The following is a 24,902-nucleotide window of genomic DNA, read 5'->3' as shown; positions in this document are numbered from 1 at the left end:
AAGACTTAGCATTTTCTGTTAACACATAAATGTTTCCAGGCACACAAAACAAGCAACGATTGTGGGATTAAAAGGTGGAAGCATCATGCTGCTAGAAGTGGTTGGTCCTGGGTGGCCGACCTCAGCCCCACCATGACCTTGCCATGGTACTAGTTGGGATCTGGGATGCATATCCCCAGGAAAAAAAAAAAAAGCCATGTGGACAGAAGTCAGGGATTCCTGGCATAGAAGTCACTCCTTACTCATAGGGCCGCTGCCTGATGCCACCTACATATGTGTCTTTAGAAACACATGTACCTTGGCTGTCCCGAGCCAGTCCTCCCTCTGGTATTTCCTCTGCAAAAGGCAGTGTCTGTCACCAGGTCCCTAAGCCTTTGCTGCAGACCCTTCGGCTCTGCAGAACCTTTTGGGACTCCCCTCCCCCCCAACACACACCCAACCCCTATCTCCTGTAGACCTTTCTCTGAGTCCTTGGATTCTCCCATGGGCTGAATGTGCTAATAGGACAGTGAATGGTACCGGTCAATTAGGCGGAATCAAGTCTCAAAACATTATCAACTTTAAATCTTAAATTACTAAGAAAATTACTAATGTGTGAGCATGACTACCTTTGTGCACTTATCAGGTGATTTCTTTCTTGTGGAACTTGATGACATGGGGCTCTAACAGGACAAAGAATCACCAGCAATGGTTCCTCTTAATTTTGCACTAGAGGTGCTTTGAGCAATGGTTGAGAAGGAATGTGGGTAGTAATCTGATTTTTATTTGTCAAGTCCAGCAGCACATCTCATAGTCTCTCTTAACAGTTATTATCTGGAAGCCATCAATTTTATTACCTAGGGCAACTACAGAGTAGAACCCAGAAGAAACATTTTCTCTATTTGCAGCGGGTAGACTGGTTTTGCTTTCAAGTGTTTGCATTATTAAACTAAGCCCTTTGTACCAGAGTGATATTTTTTATTTTTATGCCTGTTTTCCCTAACACTTCTGTATGCCAAGTATATGAGAGGCAGCATAGTACTGGGGTTAGGACCACGGCCTTCAGAGCCAGACTGCCTGAGTGTGAATCCCACCCAGCTCTGCCACTCATCAGTTCTGGGACTTTGGTGTATGTGTTTTTTTTTTAAGTTTTTATTTATTTATTCATGAGAGACACAGACATAGGCAGAGGGAGAAGCAGGTTCCCCACGGAAAGCCTGATGTGGGACTTGATCCCCGGCCCCCAGATCACGACCTGAGCCAAAGGCAGATGTTCAATCACTGAGCCACCCAGGTGCCCATTTCTGGGACTTTGGATTAGTTTTGTCCTCTACAGGTCAGCTTCCTCACCCATAAAGCAGGACAAACCTCATTGATTTAATGCAAATAAAGCATAAGATCAGTCTCTGGTGTATACAGGTAGTCCTTGACAACTGTGTTGGAGGTCATTGTTATGTCCTTTGAGTCACTCAGCAACCCTACAGCTTGGTAGGGCAGAGGTTATTCCCACCTAATGGGAGAAAACAAGACTACGTCATGCACAATAAAGCTGGCATCAGATCCCCTTGACCCTCAGTCCTGGGCTTGTTCCCGGACACCACACTTTCCTCCTCTTGTTCGCCCAGAGAGAAGAGGGCAAGCAGAAATGAGAAAAGGAGAAGAGAAATACATCTATAAAAAAGAAGCTTCCCACTGTGGTTATGATCAGACCCAAACTACCTCAAACGACCTGACAAGCTGCAGCGTGTCCCAGCCCGGTCCCCACTCTCCCCTGAGCACTCCAGCCACCCCAGACTTCTCTCCATCCCTTAGGCTTATCCTGCTCAGGGCTTCTCCTGCCAACTTCTACTCAGCCTCCAGGTCTAGGTGTAAACAGCACTTCCTCGAGGACAGTTAGGGTGTGGGTCTGGCTGTGTGCTAAGAGATCCAAATGAACACTGGCTGAAATAGTGATAGGCCTTTTCTTCTCCCTGATGGAAAAGTCCTGGCTGACTGGTGGCTCTGTCGTGCAAAGGGAGCATCATGCTCCTTTTATCTGGTCTTTCCATCATCCCCAGGTAGGAAATGAGGTCAGAGCTGGGCACGGGACAATACAGGGTTGCTCAGGCCACGTTCAGGACTTAGCCGTTTATCCCCAATGAGATGTGATGCCACTGGGGGACTGAGCAGAGGGCTGATGTGCTTATATTCCAGTGAGGTCACTTTTGCAGGTGTGCAGAGGAAAGACTCAAAGTAGAAAGGAGTAAGAACTGGGAGGCTCTTAGAACAGTCCCCACAAGGGGTACCTGGTGGCTCAGTCAGTTAAGTATTCGATTTTTGATTTCGGCTCAGGTCATGATTTTCAGGGTAGTGAGATCAAGCCCTGTGTGAGGCTCTGCACTGAGTGTGGAGCCTGCTCGAGATTCTCTCTCCCTCTGCCCCCCTCCAACCTCCCACATACTGCTTGTGTGCTCTATTTAAAAAATAAATAAAATTAAAAAAAAAGTCTGGGTGAGAGCTGGTACAGGTTTGGACTAGGCTGGTAGTCATGGGGAAGAGTGCACTTGGATGTATTCTGAAGGTGGGGCCAATAGCATTTGCTTGGGTTAGACACAGGGTAGAGGAAAGAGAGATCAGGTTTATAACAACGGAGAATGGGAGCACATCCAGGAGATGGGGAATGGATGGGGACAAAGGTTCTCTTTGGGACATACTATGTTTGAGGGTGCCTGTTCCCCACCAATGTGCTTCAGCCCATTTGTGCATTTTGAATGGCTTACAGGTGTGCCTGTGGGCTGATCCTCTCATCCCTTGGGCCAGCTGGTAGGTGCCAGGGTTGCCAGAACCACAGTGCCACTCTCCTCACACCCACCCCAGCCAGGGCTGGCTGCCTTTACCTGTAAAGTGTGTCTCCTGTGTGTACATATGTTGTATTTAACTTTTACTTGGTGTGCTGTAATGTTAAAAAAGGTTGGAGAGTACTGGCATTAAATGTCCAAATGAAGAAACTGGGTAGGCAATTTGGGCTCAGTGGGAGTCAGGTCAAAAAACAAAGACTTGGGAGTTGTTAGTGTATTGAGGGTATTTGAAGTCGGAGGACTGCTGAGACCATGGTGAGAAAAGGAGGCAGCCCAGGATGGAGCCCTACGGCACCCACACGATGCCAAATCAAGTCTGGGCAGCGGGCAGGGAGACCCTAGCAAAGGAGAGGGAACACAGACTGGAGTTGAGTCTTAGTCATGCCAAAACAGAATTCCACAGACTGGGGCTTCAACGGTAGACATTTATTTCCTCAGTTCTGGGGGCTGGAGTCCAGAAGTGAGGCGTCATCATGGTTGGCTCCTGGTGAGAGCTCTCTTCCTGGCTTCCAGGCTACTGTCTTCTTGCTGTGTGCTTGCATGGTCTTCTGTGCAGAGAGACCTCTGGTAGCTCTTCTTCTAAGGACACTACACCTAGAGGATTAGAGCTCCACCTAATGGCAGGGCTTGACCTCATAATGACCTCATTCAATCTTCATGACCTCTTTCCTCCCTTTTCTTTTCTTTTTTTTTTCTTGAGTTGCCTCCATGTCCAAAGTGAGGTTTGAACTCAAAATCCTGAGATCAAAAGTCACATGCTCTACAAACTGAGCCAGGCAGGTGCCCCCTCTTCATTACCTCTTTAAAGGCCCTATACCCAAATAAAGTCACATTGGGGATCAGGGCTTCAATGTACGAATTTGGGGGTGGGGGAGCCACAATTCAGTCCATAACAGAGTAAGCTACAGAATAAAGTGAGGGTAGATGATGTAGGGTGATGTGTGTACATTCCAGCTACTATGTATATAAGGTTTGGTGAGATTAATAAATGAGTTTAGTACCTGAACATGCTGAATACGTTGAAGATGGGTAAAGCCAGCCGAGATGCTTCTGTAGACTAGAGCCCAGAGTACTCTAGGGATTGGAGCAGGTGAGGGGGTTCTGAAAAAGTCAACAACCCCCTTCTCAGCAATGTGGCTCTAATGTTCGTCTTCACCCAGAACTCCTTTAGTTGTTCCCATCAAGAAGTGACATACTCATCATCCCATCGTCTGCTATGAAGAGCAAGCAGTGAAATGGCAGGTCCCTGCATTTGCCCTGTTATGAATCCAAAATTTATGTGTTAAAGTCCTAACCCTCAGTCTGTGACCTTATTTGGAAACAAGGTCTTTGCAGATGTATTAAGTTAAAATGAGGTCATTAGGGTGGGCCCTAATGCAGTCTGACTGGTGTCCTTATAAAAAGGGGGAAATGTGGACACACAGACACACACTCAGGGAAAACATGAAGATGAAGGCAGAGATTGGGGTGATGTATTAACAAGCCAGAGGGCATTAGAGATGGCCAGCAAACCGCCAGAGCTGGGGGGAAGAGGCACAGAATGGATTTCCCCTTACAGCCCTCAGAAGGAACCAACCCTACTGACATTTTGATCTTAGAATCTAGCCTGTGAGACAATACATTTCTGCTGCACACACCATCCAGCTTGTGGCACTTTGATATGGCAGCCTGGGAAACGAATACAGCCTCATTCAAGCTGAAACCACAAACATGGTATAAACAGATCTTGTCCACATCGGAAGATCTATCCCTGCATTTCTCTGGGACCCGCTGAAAGCAACCTGCTTGAAGAAACTTGTTACTTGTCTTGCACCAAGAATAGGAGGAAACCAGGATCAGGAGACAGGCAGGGGTATCCTCAGGTTTTAAAGGAGGAAGATTGTACATGAGCCACTTCGGACTTTGGGAAGAGGTGTGCTGAAGGGCAAGGAGCTTGCATTCGAGGGCAAAGGCCTGTGTTCTGGTCTAGGCTGCTCTGCTCTCGGCCTCAGTCCCTGCAATTGTGAAATGGGCTGGTCCTCTGGATGCTGCCTGTTTTGAGGGACTTTCTTCTGCATGGTAGACGCTCAGTAAACGTCTTGTACAAGTAAAGTAAACACTTGTTCACACTGAAGAAAACAACACTGTAGATTTACCCAGCATCTCTGGAACAGGGGAAATGACCTCTTTTCCTTAAAGAAATAGGGGCATGATTTGATGAAGACAGCTGGTAAGAAAGAGCCAGGTCTCAAACTCAGTTTCTAGCAGTGTCCTGCTGCTCTTCCAGCAGTAACAACAGCTGCCCTTTTAGTGAGCACTTACTCTGTCTGTGTTATTTACGGGGCTAAGCATTTTACATTGCAGGATCTCAATCCTCATTTAAACCAGCAAAGGTAGGTATTATTATCCTTATTTCACAGAAGAGGAACCCAAAACTCCAAAGGGTTGAGCAATGTGCCCAAGATCACATAGCACAGTTGAGTGGCAGGGGTGGTATTTAATCCTGGTCTAAAGCCATGCCCATTCCCTAAGCACTCCCACCACTTCTCAGCTCCTGTAAGATTGTCTTCACACTCTGATCATTAGCTCAACACTAGGAGCTAGTCTGAAGACACAAAGTAAGGCTTTCCCCCTGATCTCTAATCAAAGCAATACACGGTACCTGGAAAATCTGCAAACTACAAGAAAGTATAGTTCTTCAAAAAACAGTAAACATAGGATTACCATATGATCCAACAGGTCCACTTTTGGGTATACACACCCTAAGCTTTCAAAGCAGGGACTTAAACAGGTATTTGTACATCCAAGTGCACAGCAGCATTCTACATAATAGTCAAAAGGTGGAAGCAAGCCAAGTGTCCACCAATGGACAAATGGATAAACAAAATGTGATATATACGTATGATGGAATACCATTGTTTTAAAAAGGAAATTCTGACACATGCTACAACATGGATGAAGCTTGGGAACTTTATGCCAAGTAAAATAAGCAATCACAGAAGGACAAATTATTAGGATTCCCCTAGAACAGTCAAATTCATAGAGACGGAGAACAGAATGGTGGTATCCAGGGTCTGGGGGTTGGGAGAAATTGGCGAGTTACTGTTCAATGGACAGAGTTTTAGTTTGGCAAGATGAGGAAGATCTGGGGATGGGTGGTGGTGATTGTTGCACAGCAAAGTGAATATACTTGATGCCACTCAACTGTATACTTAGAAATGATTAAAATTGTAAATGTTATATATATTTTACTACAAGAAAACATAAAGAAATGGAATGGGTGATGGGCACTGAGGGGGACACTTGGCGGGATGAGCACTGCGTTTTATGCTATATGTTGGCAAATTGAACTCCAATAAAATTTTTTAAATAAAAAAATAAAAAAGAAATGGAAAAACTTATCTATGATGTCTGAGTGAAACTCCATTGATATGTTGGTACTGTGCCTTCTGAGTCTATTTTCTAATTTTAGCTTTGTAAGAGGTCTTTTTTTTTTTTTTTTTTTACAGCTTCCTGTCTTATACATCATAGGAAAATGTTTTTACATGGTTGTAGGACCCAAAGGGGTCATGTTAAGCTACCCTATCAGATGTGAATCCCAGATATGCACGTCTATCAATATCCATGTTGGGGTGTGGTAGCAGAGTCTCAGGGAGGCTGGAACCCACAGGACATAGTCATGGGGACTCTGTGGCCCCTTACCTTAACCTGACTCCATTTCCTGCGGCTGAAGGATCATTGAGAAGAGGTTATCACACTTCTGCTTAAACCTCTGGGCAGCAGCCACCTCCCCAGGAAGCCGCAGCTCCTTCTGTTTTTAGAATCCCAGGTATCCAACCCACTTTCTTCACTTTACAGAAGAGAAACAAGTTAAACTATGAACCTCCTTCTCCTATGTCTGGTGTCTTCTTTAATGAAGGATGTTCTTTCCAAATGGTCTTTACAATGAGTGGCCACATACCGGCAGCCCCTGGGATAAACCTGCCTGGGGACTGAATTTTATTTGGCACAGGTTTTGTTAAAAATCAGGGTAGATCTCCTGCCCTATGACCCAGCAATTGCACTGCTGGGGATTTACCCCAAAGATACAGATGCAGTGAAACGTCGGGACACCTGCACCCCGATGTTTATAGCAGCAACGTCCACAATAGCCAAACTGTGGAAGGAGCCTCGGTGTCCATCGACAGATGATGGATCAAGAAGATGTGGTTTATGTACACAATGGAATATTCCTCAGCCATTAGAAACGACAAATACCCACCATTTGCTTCGATGTGGATGGAACTGGAGGGTATTATGCTGAGTGAAGTAAGTCAATCGGAGAAGGACAAACGTTATATGGTCTCATTCATCTGGGGAATATAAAAAATAGTGAAAGGGAATGAAAGGGAAAGGAGAAAAAATGAGTGGGAAATATCATAAAGGAAGACAGAACATGAGAGACTCCTAACTCTGGGAAACGAACAAGGGGTGGTGGAAGGGGAGGTGGGCGGGGGTGGGGGTGACTGGGTGACGGGCACTGAAGGGGGCACTTGATGGGATGAGCACTGGGTGTTATGCTATATGTTGGCAAATTGCACTCCAATTAAAAAAAAAAAAAAATGAGGGTAGATCTCGTAAAACTCCAGAACTCCGGTTCTCTGGAAGTGCAAAGATCCGAGCGCACTGGGGCAGATGTCCACTGGCCGCACGTGGCTGCAGCAGCAGGGTGCACGCTCTCTGGCTGACCACAGCCCCTCCGCTCCGTTCCCTTGCAGTAGGTAGGCCCTAGGCCCTGCCTTGTAATCCTCATTTCCACCCCCCGGACCCGAAGCGTTTAAGCCTCATCCCTCCTTGGGAGGAACTTTCAGGTCGAGCAATGCGCTTAAAGAGCGTCGGCAGGGAGCAGGGAGCAGGGCTTCGGAGGGGGCCGCGCCCCGAGGGTGCTGGGGGCCCTGCGCGCACCTGCCCCGGGCCCGGCCCGCCCAGACCAGCAGCGGCCCCGCGCTCCTCTCCCCGCTGGCTCACGCTCCGGCCAGCGCCGCACACCTGCGCGTCCGCGGGCCTCGCTGTCCTCGTCGGCGACCACGGGCGGCGACACCTACCTCGCCGGGCCGCGGAGGCCCGAAAGGCCAGGCGCGGGGCCCGTGCCCGGCACTCGGCGGGCGCCCCGTCGGGGGCAGCGTCTCGCGGTGCCAACCAGCCTGCGGGGCAGCGGCGGGAGCTGCGAGCCGGGTGGGTGGGCCCTCACCACGTGGCCTCGGCTGCCATGGAGACGGCCCGCGCGTGGCCGCCCGCACCTGCACCACCGCCCCGGGTCCCGGAGCCGAGGGAGCGCGCGCATGCGCACCGACAATCCAGGCCCGGGGGGCGGGGGGGCGGCCCCAGATGGGTCGAACCACTGAGGGGTGGGGGGAGCGTCGGAGGGCGTGAGGCAGGACGGAGACGGGGGGGAAGAAAGTGCCCCAACAGGACCCCCGAACTGACTTGACTCCTAGGGATCACGGGCCGTGGAATCCATCAGGGCCCCTGGGGTGGCGCCGACTCGGCGCCGAGGTGGTCCGTGGTCTCTCACTCCCCCCCGCCGCTTGTGTGGGCGGGTCCGGAAGGGCGGGCTTGCTGGGCCTGCGCAGGCGCAGGGAGGCCGGCAAGATGGCGTCCAGGCCCAAGCGGCGCGCGGTGGGCAGCGCGGCCCCGCAGCCCCCGGGCGGCCCGGCAGTGCGCGCCGAGGAGGAAGAGGAGGACGGAGTGGAAGATGAGGACGAAGACGAGGAAGACAGCGACGAAGACGAGGATGAAGACGACGAGAGCGTCGACGAGGTGACAAGCACACGTGCGACCCGGGTTTGGTTTCTGTCGGGGGTGGGTGGGGGGGACTTTCTGGCCGCCGGAGCCGTAGGCAGGGACCCGCCGCTTATTCTCCGCCCGCCCTGCGGCGCCCTCTTTCCGTTTCTCAGGCCTTCTTTTTAAAGATTTTTATTTATTTATTCATGAGACACACACAGAGAGAGAGAGAGGGGCAGAGACACAGGGAGCAGCAGGCCTCACGCAGGGAGCCCGACGCAGGATTCGATCCCAGGACCCCGGGGTCACGCCCTGGGCCGAAGGCGGCGCTAAACCGCCGGGGCCCCCCGGGCCGCCCTCCAGGCCTTGTGTTGCGATGCTGTTCTCCACCCTGCGGCGCCCTCCGGCCCCTCCGGCCCTTGCTGAGACCTCAGTGACCCCAGTGACCTCAGTGAAGCTGCATCTTCTGCCTCCGAGGCACCTGACCGCCTGCCCCACCGAGTCCAGGTGCTGGGTTCGCCGTAGAACCGGGTTCCTTTTTTTCCCCCAGACTGTCCTCTACCGAACCGCCTGGCATTGTAGGTATTTAATATTTGTTGAATGAATCAGTAGGACTGAACGGGCCTTAAGAGCGCTGAGTGCCCACTGCGTCCAAAGCGGAATCGGTAATTCGCGCTTCAGGTTCTCGTCTTTGCCATTTCTCTAAATGCCCACCCCCCCGTATTGGCAACTTACTCAAGCCCCAAACCTGGTGATTAACTTTAATTCCTCCTTTGTCATGCCACATCCAGTCTTGCGATAAATCCTGCTAGTTTCTTTCTTTCTTTTTTTTTTTTTTTTTTAAGATTTTATTTATTCATGAGAGACAGAGAGGCAGAGACACAGGCAGAGGGAGAAGCAGGCTCCATGCAGGGAGCCCGATGCAGGACTGGATCCCAGGCCCCTAGGATCAACTGCCCTGGGCCGAAGGCGGTGCTAAACCGCTGACCCACCCGGGGATCCCAGATCCTGCTAGTTATATCTTCATACCCAGATGGTTTCGTTGTTGATTCCCCAACAGCCTTAGTCCACAAGTCCATGCTTCCATCATCGCCTGCCTGGACTCCCGGGGTAACTTCAGTGACTTGCTGTTTGTCCATTCTTGTACCATCACTACACCCACAGCCAGAGAGATCTTTTTATTTTTTTATACAATACTAAGCATGCTCAGTACCATACTTTGAAGTTTAGTTATTTATATTTTAGTGAACTCTTAAGGCCAAGATGGGGCTCAAACTCACAATCAAGAGTCACACAGGCTCTTCCTACTGAGCCAGCCAGACACCCCCCCAGAGATATATATATATATTTTAAGATTTTATTTATTTATTCGTGAGAGACAGAGAGAGAGGCAGAGACAGAGGCAGAGGGAGAAGCAGGCTCCATGCAGGGAGCCCGACGTGGGACTTGATCCCAGGACCCCAGGATCACACCCTGGGCCAAAGGCAGCGATAAACTGCTCAGCCACCCAGGCTGCCCAAGAGAGATCTTTTTTAAATGTAGGTGTGTTCTCTCTTCCCTGTTCAGAACACTCCACCAGCTTTCCACTTCATTTATAGGAAAATCCAAATACCTCCTGGTTGATGGACTGGAAGGTAGCTAGTGTGGCCACAACAGAATAAGCAAGGGAGAGTAACGGGATATCAAGTCAGAGATGAACATGAGTCAGGATTAGGGCTGAGACTGGCTTGGGTGCATGATAAATCTTCCAGGGAACAGAGCTTTCCCTTAGAAATCAGCTCTTTGGCCCCTTGCCTTGGATGTGGTCTCACCTTTTTTCACCTAGAACTTTATTGGCTATTTTGCTAAGCACAGCAATCAGTGCTTCTTGAATTGACATGGATAGTCTGTTGCACTCCAGTGATTAAAAATTAGCGTGATGATCCTCATTGACTATAGTGTAAGAAAACGTGCACCTGTATATACTGTTGGTGGGAGTATAATTTATTGCAGTGTCTTTGGAGGACAATTTGACAGTATCAGAATCTAAAATGTATACATCCTTTGATAGAGTAATTGGACTGCAAAGAATTTATTCTTTAGTCATCATAATAATACATGCTGTTCCAGGGTCTGTGCACTTTATTAACTCATTTAGTATTTACATCAACCATGTAAAGTTAGGAGTTAGCACCATTTAAGACAGAGGATACACAGCAAGTTTAAATGAAGACAGTGTGTGTGGTGCAGTAGATATAGGGGAAGGAAGAAACCTCTTGAAAGATAATAACTATTGTTAGTGACCTCTGAGGAGTAGGAGTTGGGGGGTGGGTAGTAAGACTTTCAACTGGAATCTCTGTGCTCTTTGTCGTATTTACCACTGAAATATATTACTTTCTTGATTGAAGAGATTGTTAAGGCTTTCACGGCAGTTTCCTACACTTGGTGGATCTTGATTCCTGTATTTATTGGAAAGAGGCTTTTAGTTTTTGTGGTGTTCACTCATCCACATCCATTTGTCATTATTGTGATGAATAAATCCTTGACCATTGTTTTGGAAATGAAGAATCTACCTCAGACCTGCTCTGCATATAGAGAAGGAAGGAAATGCACATGTGTATATGTGAAGCCTGACTTAAAAAACAGGGTGACTGGCTTTGAGGCAGCTGGCAGAGTGGTGATAGAATGTGGCTAGAAGAACTTACACCTAGTGCTTTTCGTCTCCTCTTTTCAGGTCAGGATACTGAAAAGATGAGACGAAAAGCACTAGGCATGCTTAGTTAAGTTCTTGCGGCCATGTGGCTGGGACGTGTGCTTGTGTTTAACACAGACCCTTGGAGTGTAGCTGCAGAGGAAGGGGAGTGGGTGGTGAGGGTGCCGGGGTATCTTAGACCTCCAAGGCAGGAAGTAGTGGGGCCTCAGGGACTGGCTGGGTCACTGAGCCTGGAATGCTGTGGAAAACCAGAGGAGTCTTTCACATTTTCCTTTTCTCCTTTCCCGCTCTTTGTTACATTCAAAATATTTGGTTATTTTTCTGTTTCTACTCCTTATAGCAGAGAATAGAAAATACCAACAGCTTCTGAGATTTGTCAGTCAAAAGAGCAAGCAGGTGAGATGCCACATCTAGTTTTAGTTCTGAAGTCTGTCACTTGGGAGTAAGTGGCAGGGCTCTGTTTCACAAAGGTGGCTGTTTCCCCTGAAACCACGTGGATGGGGAGTGATTCCCAGAGCAAGGGGTGCTGGGCAGATGGTCCATTTGGTATCTGCTGCAGTGCTGGTGCCATCATAGCCTGGGGCAGAGGTTGGAGACATCTGTCCAGACAAGGAAAAAAACCCTAAAAGCATCCTTTAAAGAATTTCTTTTTTAAGGAATGCACTGAATACCTGAATTGTGACAATTTGTTACGTGGTTTAGTTTGACCCTGTTTGGAACATGTCCTCACCCCCTACCCACCCGGGCTGTGTCGCCCTCACAATCTGGCTGAGCCTCCTTCCAGGAGTCAGGATTTGAACTTGATAAACTGGCCTCAATACTCACCCCCCTGGCGAATGTAACAGCCCAGGGGACGCTTAAATGTATGCACAGTCAGGATGACCGGGCACAAGTAGCTGTGACTGACCTCTCTGGCCTTCAGCGAAGACCCAAATTCCAGAATCTGCTATACTTGGAACTATGTGTGAACACACTATTTTAGCAGAGCCCCAAAATAAATGTGTCACTTACCAAGGTATGATTTAGGACTGATCTTGTGGAGGCTTATAAGCCTCTAAGGTTTTGCTTTTGGTGTGAAGCAATCCTTTCATTGATTTATGGGACACAAGTAGCATTACAGATTAGGTTCTGTTTTCATTGTTTTGCTTCATATAGTCCCATGTACTTAACATAGTTTGTTGGCCTCTGGGCCATAGTATGTGCTGTTCTCGGGGCCAGGAACTCTTTAATTTTTTTTTTTTTTTTTTTTTTTAAGATTTTATTTGAGAGAGAGCATGAGTGGGGTGAGGAACAGAGGGAGAAGCAGACTCTCTGCTGAGCAGGGAGCCCAGTGTGGGCCTCAATCCCAGGACTCTGGGACCATGACCTGAGCTGAAGGCAGATGCTCAACCAGCTGAGCCACCTAGGTGCCCGAGTGCCAGGAAGTCCCTCCCAGCTTGTGTCACTTCTCTAAGGGAAGACTTTCCTGACCTTTTTTTTTTTTTTTTTGGAGTTCAATTTGCCAACATATAGAATAACACCCAGTGCTCATCCTGTCAAGTGCCCACCTCAGTGCCCGTCACCCAGTCACCCCCACCCCCCGTCCACCTCCTCTTCCACCACCCCTAGTTCATTTCCCAGAGTTAGGAGTCTCTCATGTTCTGTCTCCCTTTCTGATATTTCCCACTCATTTTTTCTCCTTTCCCCTTTATTCCCTTTCACTATTTTTTATATTCCCCAAATGAATGAGACCATATAATGTTTGTCCTTCTCCGATTGACTTATTTCACTCAGCATAATACCCTCTTTCCTGATTTCTTACCTATTTTTCACGTTGTTACAGCACCGCGTACCTGTGTTTTATAGCACATATAGTTGCAACTTTATATTTATCTCCATGAATATTTCCTTAAAGCCTATGTTCTCCCCTAAATTGTAAGCTCCACGAGGGCAGAATCATTCAGTCTGCTTTGCTTACCTTTTCGTCACGAGTGCCTGGCACAGTGCTAATGTACGTGGTGGTCAGTATTTGTCAGGTGAATGAAGTGTAGCCTCAGATGCATGGGCTGAATCAAGGGCATCAAGCGGTAGGCAGTGCTGGGGACTTGTGAAGTGATTCTGCGCTTTGCTCATCCTTATTGTAGTCAGGTAAATAATTTCTTCTTTGTGGCTGCTGTGACTGTTTTTTCTGGAGCAGACTTCCTCTACATTGAAACTAGATCAGTCTGAGTTTTTTGTTCCCAGGCTTATGTGTCAGAAGAGATGGCGTGAAGGTGCTTTGTAACCTGTGCAGATGGCAATCTTGGCAATATATTTGCCTATTTGAAACCTAGACAGTTCTTCAGATAACATTTTCTTTGTGTCCTTTCTCCTGGCACGTTCTGTAGATAGAGATAGAGCCAAAAACAATAGAGGCAGAAGGAAAAGAAAAAGCTGCAAAGTAGAAAATACTGCCTGAATTATCTTAGGGAGTTATGTGTGATGACCTATTTTGTGTGTTATTTACAGGAAGTGAATGTTGAATTTGAAGCTTATTCCATCTCCGACAAGGATCATGACGGAATTAAGAAGTTATTGCAACAGGTATGGTCATTTACCCTCTACACACAAATTTGCTCTTCTAAGAAAATCTAGGCCATTCAACACAAGCTAGGTCAAATTTCATCCTTTATTTTAGAATTCCTATTCCTGTCCTCTCTACCCTGCAGAGTAGGAAGGACTGTTTCTCTTTTCCAAGGGCTTTTCTTTTCCTCCTGCAATTGCTCTTCTGAGTTGTCTTCCATCATTGATACTTCATTATTTGAGTATGATGTTAGAAGTTTTGTTAAAAATTGCGTTTTGATTTTCATTTAAAGTACTTTTTTTTTTTTCTTCTCCTTAGCTTTTCCTAAAGGCTCCTGTGAACACTGCAGAACTAACTGATCTCTTAATTCAACAAAACCATATTGGGAGTGTGATAAAGGTAAGCGGGAGTTATGTTTGTTCTGATTAAATTAGTTCTTTGTTGTGTTAAGATCCTCCCAAGGTTTAGCGGACGGGCCAGGAGCTCAAACTGGAAAGAGATGTTACCGGAGGAAGGGAGACTGGTTATAAAGTCATTCTAGTAATTTCCAAGATTCCTGAATGCTGGATTCCCCGGAGTGCCAATGGATAGTGAGAAAAAGGGGTGATTCAGAAGATATTTAGGAGACGAGAGATAATGGAGCTTAGTGAGTGATGGGCTGAGTTGAGGGGTCAAGGGTGGCTCCCAAGTGTTTGCCTCCAGTGACCAAGATTGCAAACATGGAAGAAGAGGCCAGGAGGGAACCTGAGTTCGGGTGTACACATGTTGAGTTTGATTTGCCTGTGATACATGTGAGGGAGGTGTGAGCAGTGGCTGGAGACCTGGGTGTCCTCAGCAGATGGACGGTTGCCCAGGGAGGGTGGGACAGACACTGCTAATACCAATTACTTGGAGGAGTCAGTGGCAGAGTCTGCAAAGGAGCTGTGGTGGGGGCCACAGTGGGGGGTGGGGGTGACCTGGAAGGGAGGGCGTGAAGCACTGGAGGGAGCTTTTGGAGGAGGCACAGCAGGAGGGGTGAGGCCTGCCTCTGCCTCCCCGTGGTGGTTTTGGGTTTTCTGTGGCTGCCATATATACTGCTTGCAGTTTACTGTCACAGTAGCAATGGTCATCTTTTTGGCTCATTTGGACAGAGCTCAGTGAGAACAACTCCTGTCTGCTCTGTGTCTCATTAGCCAGTGGGAGGCCAGAGGATTCACTTTCAAGATGGCTCACTCACATGATCAGCAAGGTCATGCCGGCTGTCCAGAGGGAGCCCAGCTGGGATTATGGGTCAGGGGCCTCAGTTTCTTTGTGGCATGGGCCCCTCTACGAAGCAGCTGGGTTCCAGGAGCAAGCAGCCCAAAAGAACCAGGCACAAGTGCACAGCATTGTATTTCCGCTGTCCTATTAATCAGACGTGAGGGTCTGCAGAGGTTCAAGGGGAGGGTGCATGGACCTCAGCATTCAGTGGGAGTAGGGGCTAGGTTACTTTGTCAGAAGAGAATGTAGGACTGGACTGTGGTGGCCATCTGTGGAGAATAGAATCTAGCACCGTGACCTTGGTCTGTTCCCACTTCCATCTCTGAAAATTAGGATGGTCCTGGTCCCTACTTCGTCTGGCATTGCAGAAGCAGCGGGAGTTGCTGAGCACTTGGTGCTTAGAGCAGCAGCATGGCCGGTGCTGTAGTCTCAGTGCCCACAGTTGGTGTCTTTTCCCGTTCCCAGAACTTGCCATTGGGGTCATGGTACAGAAGCAGCACCACTTCGGTCTACTGCACCCACTCACCACCTCACCTTTAGCCATCTCCCATTGTGGTCAAAGCCGAAGGTCTTCAACAAGCTGGCATTCACAGCCCCTATCTCCTCTCCTAAACAACTGTACCTGGCTTTTACAACCAGTACTCCACTGAGGTTCTGGAACTATCGGATAGGCTCACCAGCGTCTTGTTACTAAACCTCATGGCACTAAAGTGAAGAAAGTGAAAGCAGTAGTACCTCCAGTAGTTTCCTTCTAGAGCAGTGGGAAAGGCAGACCTCTCACCAGACACCTGTTCCCTCCAGCTGATCAGTGTCTGTAGGAGTGTTGTCAACACTCACTCCATCTTCGGCCCTCCGTCTTGTTGGTGCTTGTGCCGTGACCTTGGAGAAGGCTTGTTTTGATCATCCAGAAAGGGGTGCACAGAAGGCCGCACAGAAGGCTACACTTTAGGTAACTACCCTGCGACCTCCCCACCATGCCCCTAGCTTGTCGAAGCTGTGGGTGAGGTCCAAGCTTTGTGGAGAAAAGCTGCATGGCGCCAGAATCGTTGGTCCACCCAGTCTCTCTGTCAGTAAGATCGCCTCAATAAGACTGCGAATGGTGGAGTGGCTTGCTTCAGTGTCTGTCTTAGGTGGCTTCTCCATATAGAACATCCATTGCTGACCCTCCTCTACCTTCTAACCGTGTTCTAAGACTGTCCAAGAAGAAACACTTTTATTCTTGAAAGAGCTTAGGTCAGTGGAGGATTCAGCCTTCAATGGGATGGTTCTACGGGTAACTTCACAGTGACAGTTACAGTTTTGGCTTCCGCAGAGGTCCTCAGGGTGTCCCAGTGACAGAGACTTCTGTCCCTAGAAGAGGGACTGCCCAGAACTTTCACCAGAGCCTCTGGGACTGGGAGAATTTGGATTCCTGTAGAGAAGGCAGTCCCAAGGGCTGTGGAGGGGAAAGGGCGGGGGCCTGCAGGGCATGCCCTGCTTGTGTGGCTAGTGTAGGGAGATTCAGGGGTGAGGGGTTAGGTGGAGTTGCTCAGGACGAAGGCCCTAGGAATTGTGTTGAAGAAGGAGGCTTGAGGCAGTGAACGGGTCAGGTGGGTGGGGCTTTTGCTGGGGGGTACAGTAAGCAGGTGGTCATGGATGAGACTGATGGGATTGTGACCGCGGCCCCTTTGGAGAGGTAGCCCCCATGTGGTGTTGCTTTGATGGCTGATGACCATCAAGGAGGAACACTGAGTGTGCTCCAGGGGATGCTAACTGCTTGTGAGCCCAGTGACCATTTGGGGGATTCCCCCCCTTTTTATTTTACAGTAAGCTCTGTGCCCCACTGAACTCACAACCTTGAGAGCAAGAGTCACATGTTCCTGTGACTGAGCCCACCCGGTGCCCCAATTTTGGGGATTGCTTAGAATTCGACACTGAGGGTTCCTTTTCCTACCCCTGGCCCTCTGTTGGTACTGCATGTGTTTTGCCACCGTAGGTGGGAGACCTGTGAGCTGCAGGACATCTGTCCCAGGTTGGTCTTGATGGACCAGGGCTGGTGGACTAATTCTGTTGCCTGAGTAGATGTGCCCCGGTTCTCTCATGGCTGGTGTTTGTGTTCTGAGTTACCTGCCTGTTCTCTCTCCATGTATCCTCTGGATTCATAGAGCTTAAAACATCTCTCATTTTGGCACATGGTTTTACTCCCTAGGCCATGCTGCCCACCCTAGTTCTACAGGTGAAACTGCTTCAGCACAAATGCTGCTTCCCCCCCCCCCAAAGATTTTATTTATTTATTCTTGAGAGACAGAGAGAGAGAGAGAGGCAGTCTCCATGCAGGGAGCCTGACGTGGGACTCGATTCCAGGTCTCCAGGATCAGGCCCTGGGCTGAAGGCAGCACTAAACCACTGAGCCACCCGGGCTGCCCCCAGATGTTGCTTTTAAAGCCTGGTAGTGCCTTTGCCTGAGTCTCCCTGTCAGTAGCAGGAGATCCAGGACTACTTCCTCAGGCCCCTTGAGTCACTGGTCTGATGCCCTGTCCCCACAGAGGCAGGTTTCGTGGCCCTGTTCTTGCCCTGCGGCCCCCGGGAGCACCCCTGCTCCACTGGCCCTACCTTAGTGAGCCTGGGTGCTGCTGCAGGAGGCAGAGCTGTGAGTCCCTTCCCACAGAAGAGCGTCAGGGAGACACATGGGACAGTCGTGAGTCCCTGCTGGCTTTCTGTAGATAAAGCAGCAGCCTCATTTCATTTCCTTCCTTCAGCACATGGTCCCCAAGGACATTGTCTTTGCCAGACCTCACGCTAGGGGCCGGGGACGCAGTGAGTGTGCCGCCTGAACACGTGCACCAGCACCACTGCATCAGCAGCACATGGAGAGGTGGAGGCGGAGGCCCCGGGGGAGGGCTTGTCTGTAGAGTCTGGAAGTTCAGGTCGGAGTCAAGCATTTCATTCTTAGGTCTCGTTCCTTTCTTGCCCTCTTTTCTCTTCACGTGGTAGGAGTGAGTGGTGCCCAAGCGTTGTTCTCTCTCACCTGTGCTGGGGCTGGGCCTGTGCTCTGGAGGCCTGTGACTGCAGGGGATCCACGGAGGGACGAGCAAGGGCTGGCTGCAGCCAGGTGTCTTTGAAGACAGACTGAAGTGGTTGATTTCAGGAAGTTTTATCTGTTCTGGTGACATACTGCGAATCTAGTATAAAGAATTTTGGAGCAGGAAGGGGTCATCCACAATGTAAAAGGGGGGAGCAGAAGCAAGGGAGGTGAGCTGATCAGGGCAAGGCCCACGGTCCTCAGCCTGTGACACTTCCCTGCCGTGATGGTGGCCAAGGATGGTGTTTGAAAACCGAAGCGTGACTTGGTATTCTGCTTCTCCCAACCAAATGTACAACTTTAATTCTTTTTCTTTTTAAAATAGACGGATGTTTCAGAAGACAGCGATGACGATGTGGATGAAGATGAGATTTTTGGGTTCATAAGTCTTTTAAATTTAACTGAAAGAAAGGTTGGTTTCACTGGGTGGCATCAGACTGTTCCTTAGACCCAAATCACTTTAATTTATGATGACTGTTTTTATATCAGCAATGGAATTAACAATAAGGATATGTGCTCTTGTGAAATCTCACTGTAATCTTGTTTTTTTTTTTTTTTTTTTTAAGATTTTATTTATTAGAGCAGAGAGGGAGAAGCAGACTCTTTGCTGAGCAGGGAGCCTGCTATGGGGCTTGATCCCAGGACCCACCCTAAGGTCATGACCTGAGCCCCCTAGGTGCCCCACTGTAATTTTTTTCAAATGTGAGAGTGTTTTTGTGCTGAATGATCTCAACCATGAAAGTCATGGCTCCTCGTGGTGTAGAGAACCATTCAGAACTGGGGTCCTGGTGTTGGTATTGATACTAGAGCTGGTGGTGCTGCTGTCTGTGGCTCTTCCTTTGTGAGGCTTTGTTGCTTCCTGCAGCAGAGGGCACGTACTGACCTTCACTTGTGCTTCCATTTGTCTCTTTATTGATTCGTTGAGTTCTAAGAAAAGGGAGAACAAGCTGTTTACTCTCCTCAGAGTAAGGTGCAGGTCACCATTTATCTTCAGGTTTTATTTATTTTTTTTAAGATTTTATTTACTTATTCATGGGAGACACACAGAGAGAGAGGCAGAGACACAGGCAGAGGGGGAAGCAGGCTCCATGCAGGGAGCCCGCCCAATGTGGGACATGATCCCGGGACTCCAGGGTCACGCCCTGAACCACTGAGCCACCCGGGCTGCCCCTCATCTTCAGGTTTTACATGAACTTTCCAGTTATGTCCATCTGTCTCTACGAAGTGGACTGGAATGGCTGTTCCGGTGTGTGAGTGTAGGTGTAACATGCTGTCACCACTGCTCATAGGACGGTAAATAGCCAGGTGTAGTTAATTTTGAGAAATGCTTAAGCAGTGAACACTGAGGACGGGTGGGGTTGTAAAGGCGATGCCAGGAGACTGCCCTGACTGTAAGATAGAAAGTGCTAGAGAGCTCTCACTCTCTTTTCTGCTCCAGGTGCGGCCTGTACTGAACGGCAAGCCTTGTCTTTGCTTCCTAGGGAACCCAGTGTGCTGAACAAATTAAAGAGCTGATCCTGAGCTCCTGTGAGAAGAACTGTGGAAAGAGTTTGGTGGAACAGCTGGATACACTTTTAAACGACAACTCCAAGCCTGTGGGCTTTCTCCTCAGCGAGAGGTTCATTAACGTCCCTCCTCAGATTGCGCTGCCCATGCACCAGCAGCTCCAGTAAGAGACTGGGCCACATGCCTCTGAACAGAGGTTGTTCCCAGGTGGACTTGGCAGAGGGATTTCAGTAGTGGGAAGCGCCCTGCCCGCCCTTTCGGGAGCTCTGTGCCTCGGAGGACACCTCCTCCTGCCAGAGGCCTGTCCCTGCTTAGCAGCAGGCTTCCTAATGTCTTGTGACCGTAGTCTCAACAGTCTTAGAAGATGAACAGGGTATAAACACAGATGAGTTTATATAGACTTTTTACCCCCTACTGGACTAAAGTTTTCATCGTCTTCCCAGAGTTCTGTAACGTGGATAAAATGCTGAACAGTTACTCTGGTAACAAAAACTGGGTACAATTCCTAAGTTCCACTGGGATTTTTTTTTTTTTTTTTTAAAGATTTTATTTATTTATACACGAGAGACACAGAGAGAGAGAAGCAGAGACACAGGCAGAAGGAGAAGCAGGCTCCATTGCAGGAGCCCGACGTGGGACTCGATCCCGGGTCTCCAGGATCACACCCTGGGCTGCAGGCGGTGCTTAACCGCTGCGCCACCAGGGCTGCCCTGGGATGTTTTTTAACTAAGGAAGCTGCAGTCCTGATACTGTGTCTCTGGCTTCTTGAGGTTTGCTGTTTTTAATTTTTTTTTGTTTTGTTTTGTGGGTTTTTTTTTTTCCCCCTATTTTAGAGAAGGAGAAAGCACGAGTGGAAGGGCAGAGGGGAAGAGAGAGAAAGAGAACCTCACAAGCAGATTCCCCACTGAACATGGAGTCCAATGGAGGGTTTGATCTCACTGCCCTGAGATCATGACCTGAGCTGAAACCAGGAGTTGGAAGCTCAACCGACTATGCCACCCAGTACTTTCTTAATGCAGGGACTTTAGGTTTACATTTAATTGTCAAGAGCTAAGAATTGGGATTGCTGTGCTTTGAGGTAGAGTGGGATGGAAATACAGACTGGCCCCCGTGCCGCATGCACAGGCGCTGTTGCTCCAGGTCGTGGTGCTCATGCTTGCCTGGTAGTAGTTGGTGGGGATGTAAGGACAGGCTGAGCCTTCGGGTTTCCCACTTAACCAGTTCATTCTTGATCGTTTTACTCTCACCCCCTCATGCCCAGCTGGCACTCATCGTACTTTTGCTGCATGTTCTTTGTTTTGCTTTGTCTTTTTTTTTGATCAGCTGGAGCTCATGTGTATTTGGTATCACAGGAGAGTGATCTGCTTTCTCCTGATCATCCTCTCTTAAAGCTGAAGTCTTTACATCTTTGGACAGATGTATAGGGACACGGGCAGTTTTTGGAAGGAAAAAAATGAAGGCTATATTGCCATTCTACTGATTATTCTAGAATCTAGGGGATGTGTGTCCTGGTGTGCCATTTCTGCAGCATGTCAGGACTCTAGTCCTAGTGCTTGACTCTGGTGCTTAGAGATTAATGGCATTGGTTATAGCTCTGTGCCTTTGTGTCTCTGCTAAATGTTTTTAAAAATCCAAATTCTTACATATTTTTAGTTTTGCAGAGGCAGAGCAGTGATGCTGACTGCCTTTAAGACCCCTCTTATTTGCTGTGTATCCACATCGCAGCATAATCTGAGGGGCTCGTCCTGCTTACTACAAAACCCCGTCGTAGTCGATCACAAGTGCAACTGACCACATAAATAAAACTCATGCCTTAGAAGTGTCCAGATCTGACTTGTTCGAGCCTGTGTCAGAGACCACAGAACCCCTGCGGAGGCCTCTCTGGTTTCCCTGTGCTCTGGCTTGTGGATTTTCACCAGGCTCAGCAGGCAGACCGTCTCTGTGTTGTGCTTTGTAGGAAAGAACTAGCAGAGGCACACAAAACTAACAAGCCGTGTGGGAAGTGTTACTTCTACCTTCTGATTAGCAAGACGTTTGTGGAAGCTGGAAAAAATTCCAAAAAGAAAGGGAGCAACCAAGAAGAAAAAGAGGAGTTAATGTTTGCAAATGCAGAGGAAGAATTTTTCTATGAGGTAAGACTGTCCTATTTTTTTGAACGTAAACCAGAGCTTTCTTGACTGTAGGCAAGATTTGCTGCTCTCTGTCTGAGTCCTTGGAGTACGGCCACACTTTTCTTCATGTAGCTGGCAGTTGGTGGCTCACATGGTGTCCACGCCTAGTACCTCCCTGCAGGGGCTCACGCGGGGCCCACACCTAGTACATCCCGGTGGGGGCTCACTCGAGGCCCACACCTAGTACCTCCCTGCGGGGGCTCGCGCAGGGCCCACACTTAGTACATCCCTGTGGGAGCTCAAGCCTAGTACATCCCGGTGGGGGCTCACCCGGGGCCCACACCTAGTACATCCCGGTGGGGGCTCACCCGGGGCCCACACCTAGTACCTCCCTGTAGGGGCTCACGCAGTGCCCACACCTAGTACCTCCTCACGGGGGCTCAACCCGGGCGCACACCTAGTACCTCCCCGCGGGGGCTCACCCGGGGCCCATGCCTAGTACATCTCGGCAGGGGGCTCACACAGCGTCCATATCTAGTACGTCCCCTGCAGGGACTTAATAAGCAGCGCTCACACCTAGTACCTCCTGGCAGGGGCTTGCTTGCCTGCGCCTACTACACTACCAGCAGGCTTGTCCCTAGCCCCCCAGCCCCTGGGGTGGAATGTGGAGAGGAAAAGGGCCATGAACTTTGAATGGTGATCAAGCACTGTCCACATGCTTACTAGAAGATCTTTTGTTCTGGAACCACGTCATGAGGTAGACGTTAGTCTTGGTTTACAGATGGGCATGCAGAGTCGGGGAGGAGAGCCATCATCTGAGGTCATGCAGCTGGTTCATGTGGAAGCTGGCGTAGGCCCTGCTGCCCTGTGAAGGCTCACATGCTTCTCTGTGTCCTTGTTCCTGGATGTCCTCCCACGTAACAGGATTTCTAGCACTTTTTTCCAGAAAGGTAGCTTGTGCCATCATGGACAGCTAGATGCCAGAGAATCTGCTTTCTTGCTCAAAGATAGTCAATCTGAGGAGTAACTTACTTTCCTGGATTAGAGGGCATCCGTAACTACTTTTTTGAAAAAAAACTTCTGCAAAATACTAAATACTGCAGATTCAGCTCTACCTTTGTTTTTCAGGAAGTAAACAGTGAAAATTAAACGTGTATCCCCCGAGCACCTTAGATTTTTTTCAGGGAAGGCCGGATGGGTGTTTGAAGATGGCCTGGTTACACACACGCCTGTCTTCACACAGCTTGATGCCAGCACAGTGAGGAAAGACCAGTGTGTGAGGACCATTCTGAATCTCATTGTCAAAATGCTAGGAGTCTTTATTTCACTTTCCTGTTGATTTATAAACACTTAAGACTGGGACACACCGCTCTTCATGCTTTTCCTGTAGGTTAGAAATCTGGTAAGCATTGTGTAACTTCTGCTGGAATATCCCGTTTGAGCTAATTTTATTGTTCGGCTTGTTTGCCGTCACTCGTAAGCACGTCAGACAATATTCCTGGCTGCCCTTTAAACAAGTTTCCCTTTGGGTTGTCTGAAACTTTAACTTACAATTTTATGTTCGGTTCAGAAGGCCATCCTGAAGTTCAGCTACTCGGTGCAGGAAGAGAGCGACACTCGTCTGGGAGGCAGGTGGTCCTTTGATGACGTCCCCATGAAGCCCTTGCGAACCGTGATGTTGATTCCAGGTGACCGGATGGACGAAATCATGGACAGACTGAAAGAGCACCTCTCCGTGTGACCCATTTCCCATGGACAGTAGTTGGTGATTTTGTGTTTGTAAAATTACCAGAAAACAGCTCTCTGATTTACTGAAAAACTCACGACTTTATTCAGAGTAAGGTCCTCTACAAAAGAGTAGGGTTCTGTCCCCTGTGTCTGTGACACATTTACAAAATAGTTTTAAAAAAAAAAAATTTGGTCAAATTATGAATGATTAAAAGCTTTTCCAATAAGAAGGAAAACATGGGAGTCGTAATTTAAAGAACTCAATAAAAACTTCTATTTTTTTATTTTTAAATAATATACAAAGTATTTTTTTTCAAGACTCGTGGGGCATGATCTCATTCAAGTTGAGCGTCTGCACCTCCCTCCGGCAGACTGGCTGTTTGTTAGGCTAGTGTGGGGCACTTATTGCACATCTTGCTTTTTATGGAAGATTCTGAAGTCACTGGATGGTGCATCTCTGCTCAGTAGTCTCAGGGCACTTCTCACACATTTTCGGTTCCTTTTTCATTGTTGATAGAGGTGAAAGGTGATCCATTACTTGACGTAGGATATCCTTACTTTCGCTAGGAGGCAGGTTACTGAAATAGTACGGTGGTGCCAGCTGCATAAATCTGTTGAAAACAAAAAGATTAGATTTTTTTCTTTTTTGGTGAGTAATACCAAACATGGGGGGACTTCCCACCCCTGGAGAATCTACTTGTCGAACTGGTACTTAATTTGAACTCTTCAGTCTCTGTCTCCCTTTGCAGGATAAATACTTCCTGTGGTTTTTATTGAACCAGTCCAATTGCATTTCTGGAATAAGTTGGCTTCTCTAGTGTTAGGCCACACCTAACTATGATGCCCACCACTCATCACCAGGGGAAACTGGCACTTGCTTTAAGGCCCATCACATGTGAAAGATCAGGTCAGGTGTTAGGGAGAACTCCGGGTGGGTAAGAGTTCTTTCTCTCATTAACTGATACCACTCCGCGTCCAGCTACTAGGTACTTTAGGTTCCTGCCTTGAAGCTCACTGTCCAGGGAGGAGCGTATGTTCAGGTGGACCTAACATCTGCAGGAGCACTAGAGACAGCTCTTCATTCTCACGGGTACCCCATGTACTTCATTCCCTTGGCAGCCAGAGTCTTTGGAAGTACACAGAAAGGATGTTATTCCTACTTAAAACTCTCATAATTTCGTAGGGCAAATTCTAGACTCGCACGTGGCCCATGAGCCTTAAACCTCTCATAGTTGCCCGTCGCCCACCTCCCCTGCATCCCTCCCTCTCCCACTAGCCCTAGTCTTGGCACGTCTGTTCTGAGAGTGGCTAAGCTCATTCCTTCTCTGGGTTTGCACCTGTAAACACTCTTTGTGGCTTTTTTTGTTCCTTTTAAGAGGCATCATGCTGTTGTATTTCTACACTGTATTGTTTTTCAATAATCTCTACACCCAACATGGGGTGGGGCTCAAACTCATGACCCTGG

General features: G+C 48.5%; 3 protein-coding genes across 13 annotated transcripts in view; 1 reads left to right on the top strand and 2 right to left on the bottom strand.

Annotated features, from left to right (window-relative positions):
* Positions 1–8,101, bottom strand: part of UROS (uroporphyrinogen III synthase) — a 35,214-nt gene extending 27,113 nt beyond the window's left edge. For 2 of the 9 annotated variants that reach the window (XM_077877249.1, XM_077877246.1), the window contains exon 1: positions 7,880–8,100. The gene's annotated coding sequence lies outside the window, so the exon portion shown is untranslated. Of the gene's footprint in view, positions 1–3,817; positions 3,918–7,823 lie in introns of all 9 variants that reach the window. The other 7 variants (XM_077877254.1, XM_077877255.1, XM_077877251.1 and 4 more) reach the window with 6 other exon arrangements.
* Positions 8,102–8,398: 297 nt separating this feature from the next.
* BCCIP (BRCA2 and CDKN1A interacting protein) lies at positions 8,399–23,732 on the top strand. Of its 3 annotated transcripts, none has more exons than XM_077877244.1 (7): positions 8,399–8,594; positions 13,738–13,812; positions 14,111–14,191; positions 18,418–18,504; positions 19,574–19,761; positions 21,556–21,730; positions 23,283–23,732. In XM_077877244.1, the coding sequence occupies exons 1-7, from the start codon at positions 8,427–8,429 to the stop codon at positions 23,448–23,450; spliced, it is 942 nt and encodes a 313-aa protein (XP_077733370.1). In that variant the 5' UTR covers positions 8,399–8,426; the 3' UTR covers positions 23,451–23,732. The 3 variants fall into 3 exon arrangements, with proteins under 3 accessions (XP_077733370.1, XP_077733368.1, XP_077733371.1); XM_077877242.1 differs by having other exon boundaries at positions 8,400–8,594; positions 23,280–23,732; XM_077877245.1 differs by lacking the exon at positions 18,418–18,504 and having other exon boundaries at positions 8,400–8,594; positions 23,280–23,732.
* The window catches only part of DHX32 (DEAH-box helicase 32 (putative)), a 51,739-nt gene continuing 50,524 nt past the window's right edge, over positions 23,688–24,902 (bottom strand). The window contains exon 12 of the mRNA XM_077877238.1: positions 23,688–24,048. Coding sequence (XP_077733364.1) covers positions 23,877–24,048 — 172 coding nt within the window. The 3' untranslated portion in view covers positions 23,688–23,876. The remainder of the gene's footprint in view (positions 24,049–24,902) is intronic.

This window comes from Canis aureus, chromosome 29 (assembly GCF_053574225.1).
Source record: "Canis aureus isolate CA01 chromosome 29, VMU_Caureus_v.1.0, whole genome shotgun sequence".
NCBI lineage: Eukaryota > Metazoa > Chordata > Mammalia > Carnivora > Canidae > Canis > Canis aureus.
Note: the sequence above shows the minus strand (reverse complement) of the source record. Positions and strands in the feature narration are given on the sequence as shown.

Coding starts and splice junctions, on each gene's coding strand:
- BCCIP (XM_077877242.1), top strand. CDS start 8,427: ATGGCGTCCAGGCCCAAGCGGCGCGCGGTGGGCAGCGCGGCCCCGCAG. Junction 13,813..14,110: donor TTAAGAAGTTATTGCAACAG/GTATGGTCATTT, acceptor TCTTCTCCTTAG/CTTTTCCTAAAGGCTCCTGT. Junction 18,505..19,573: donor TAAATTTAACTGAAAGAAAG/GTTGGTTTCACT, acceptor TTTGCTTCCTAG/GGAACCCAGTGTGCTGAACA.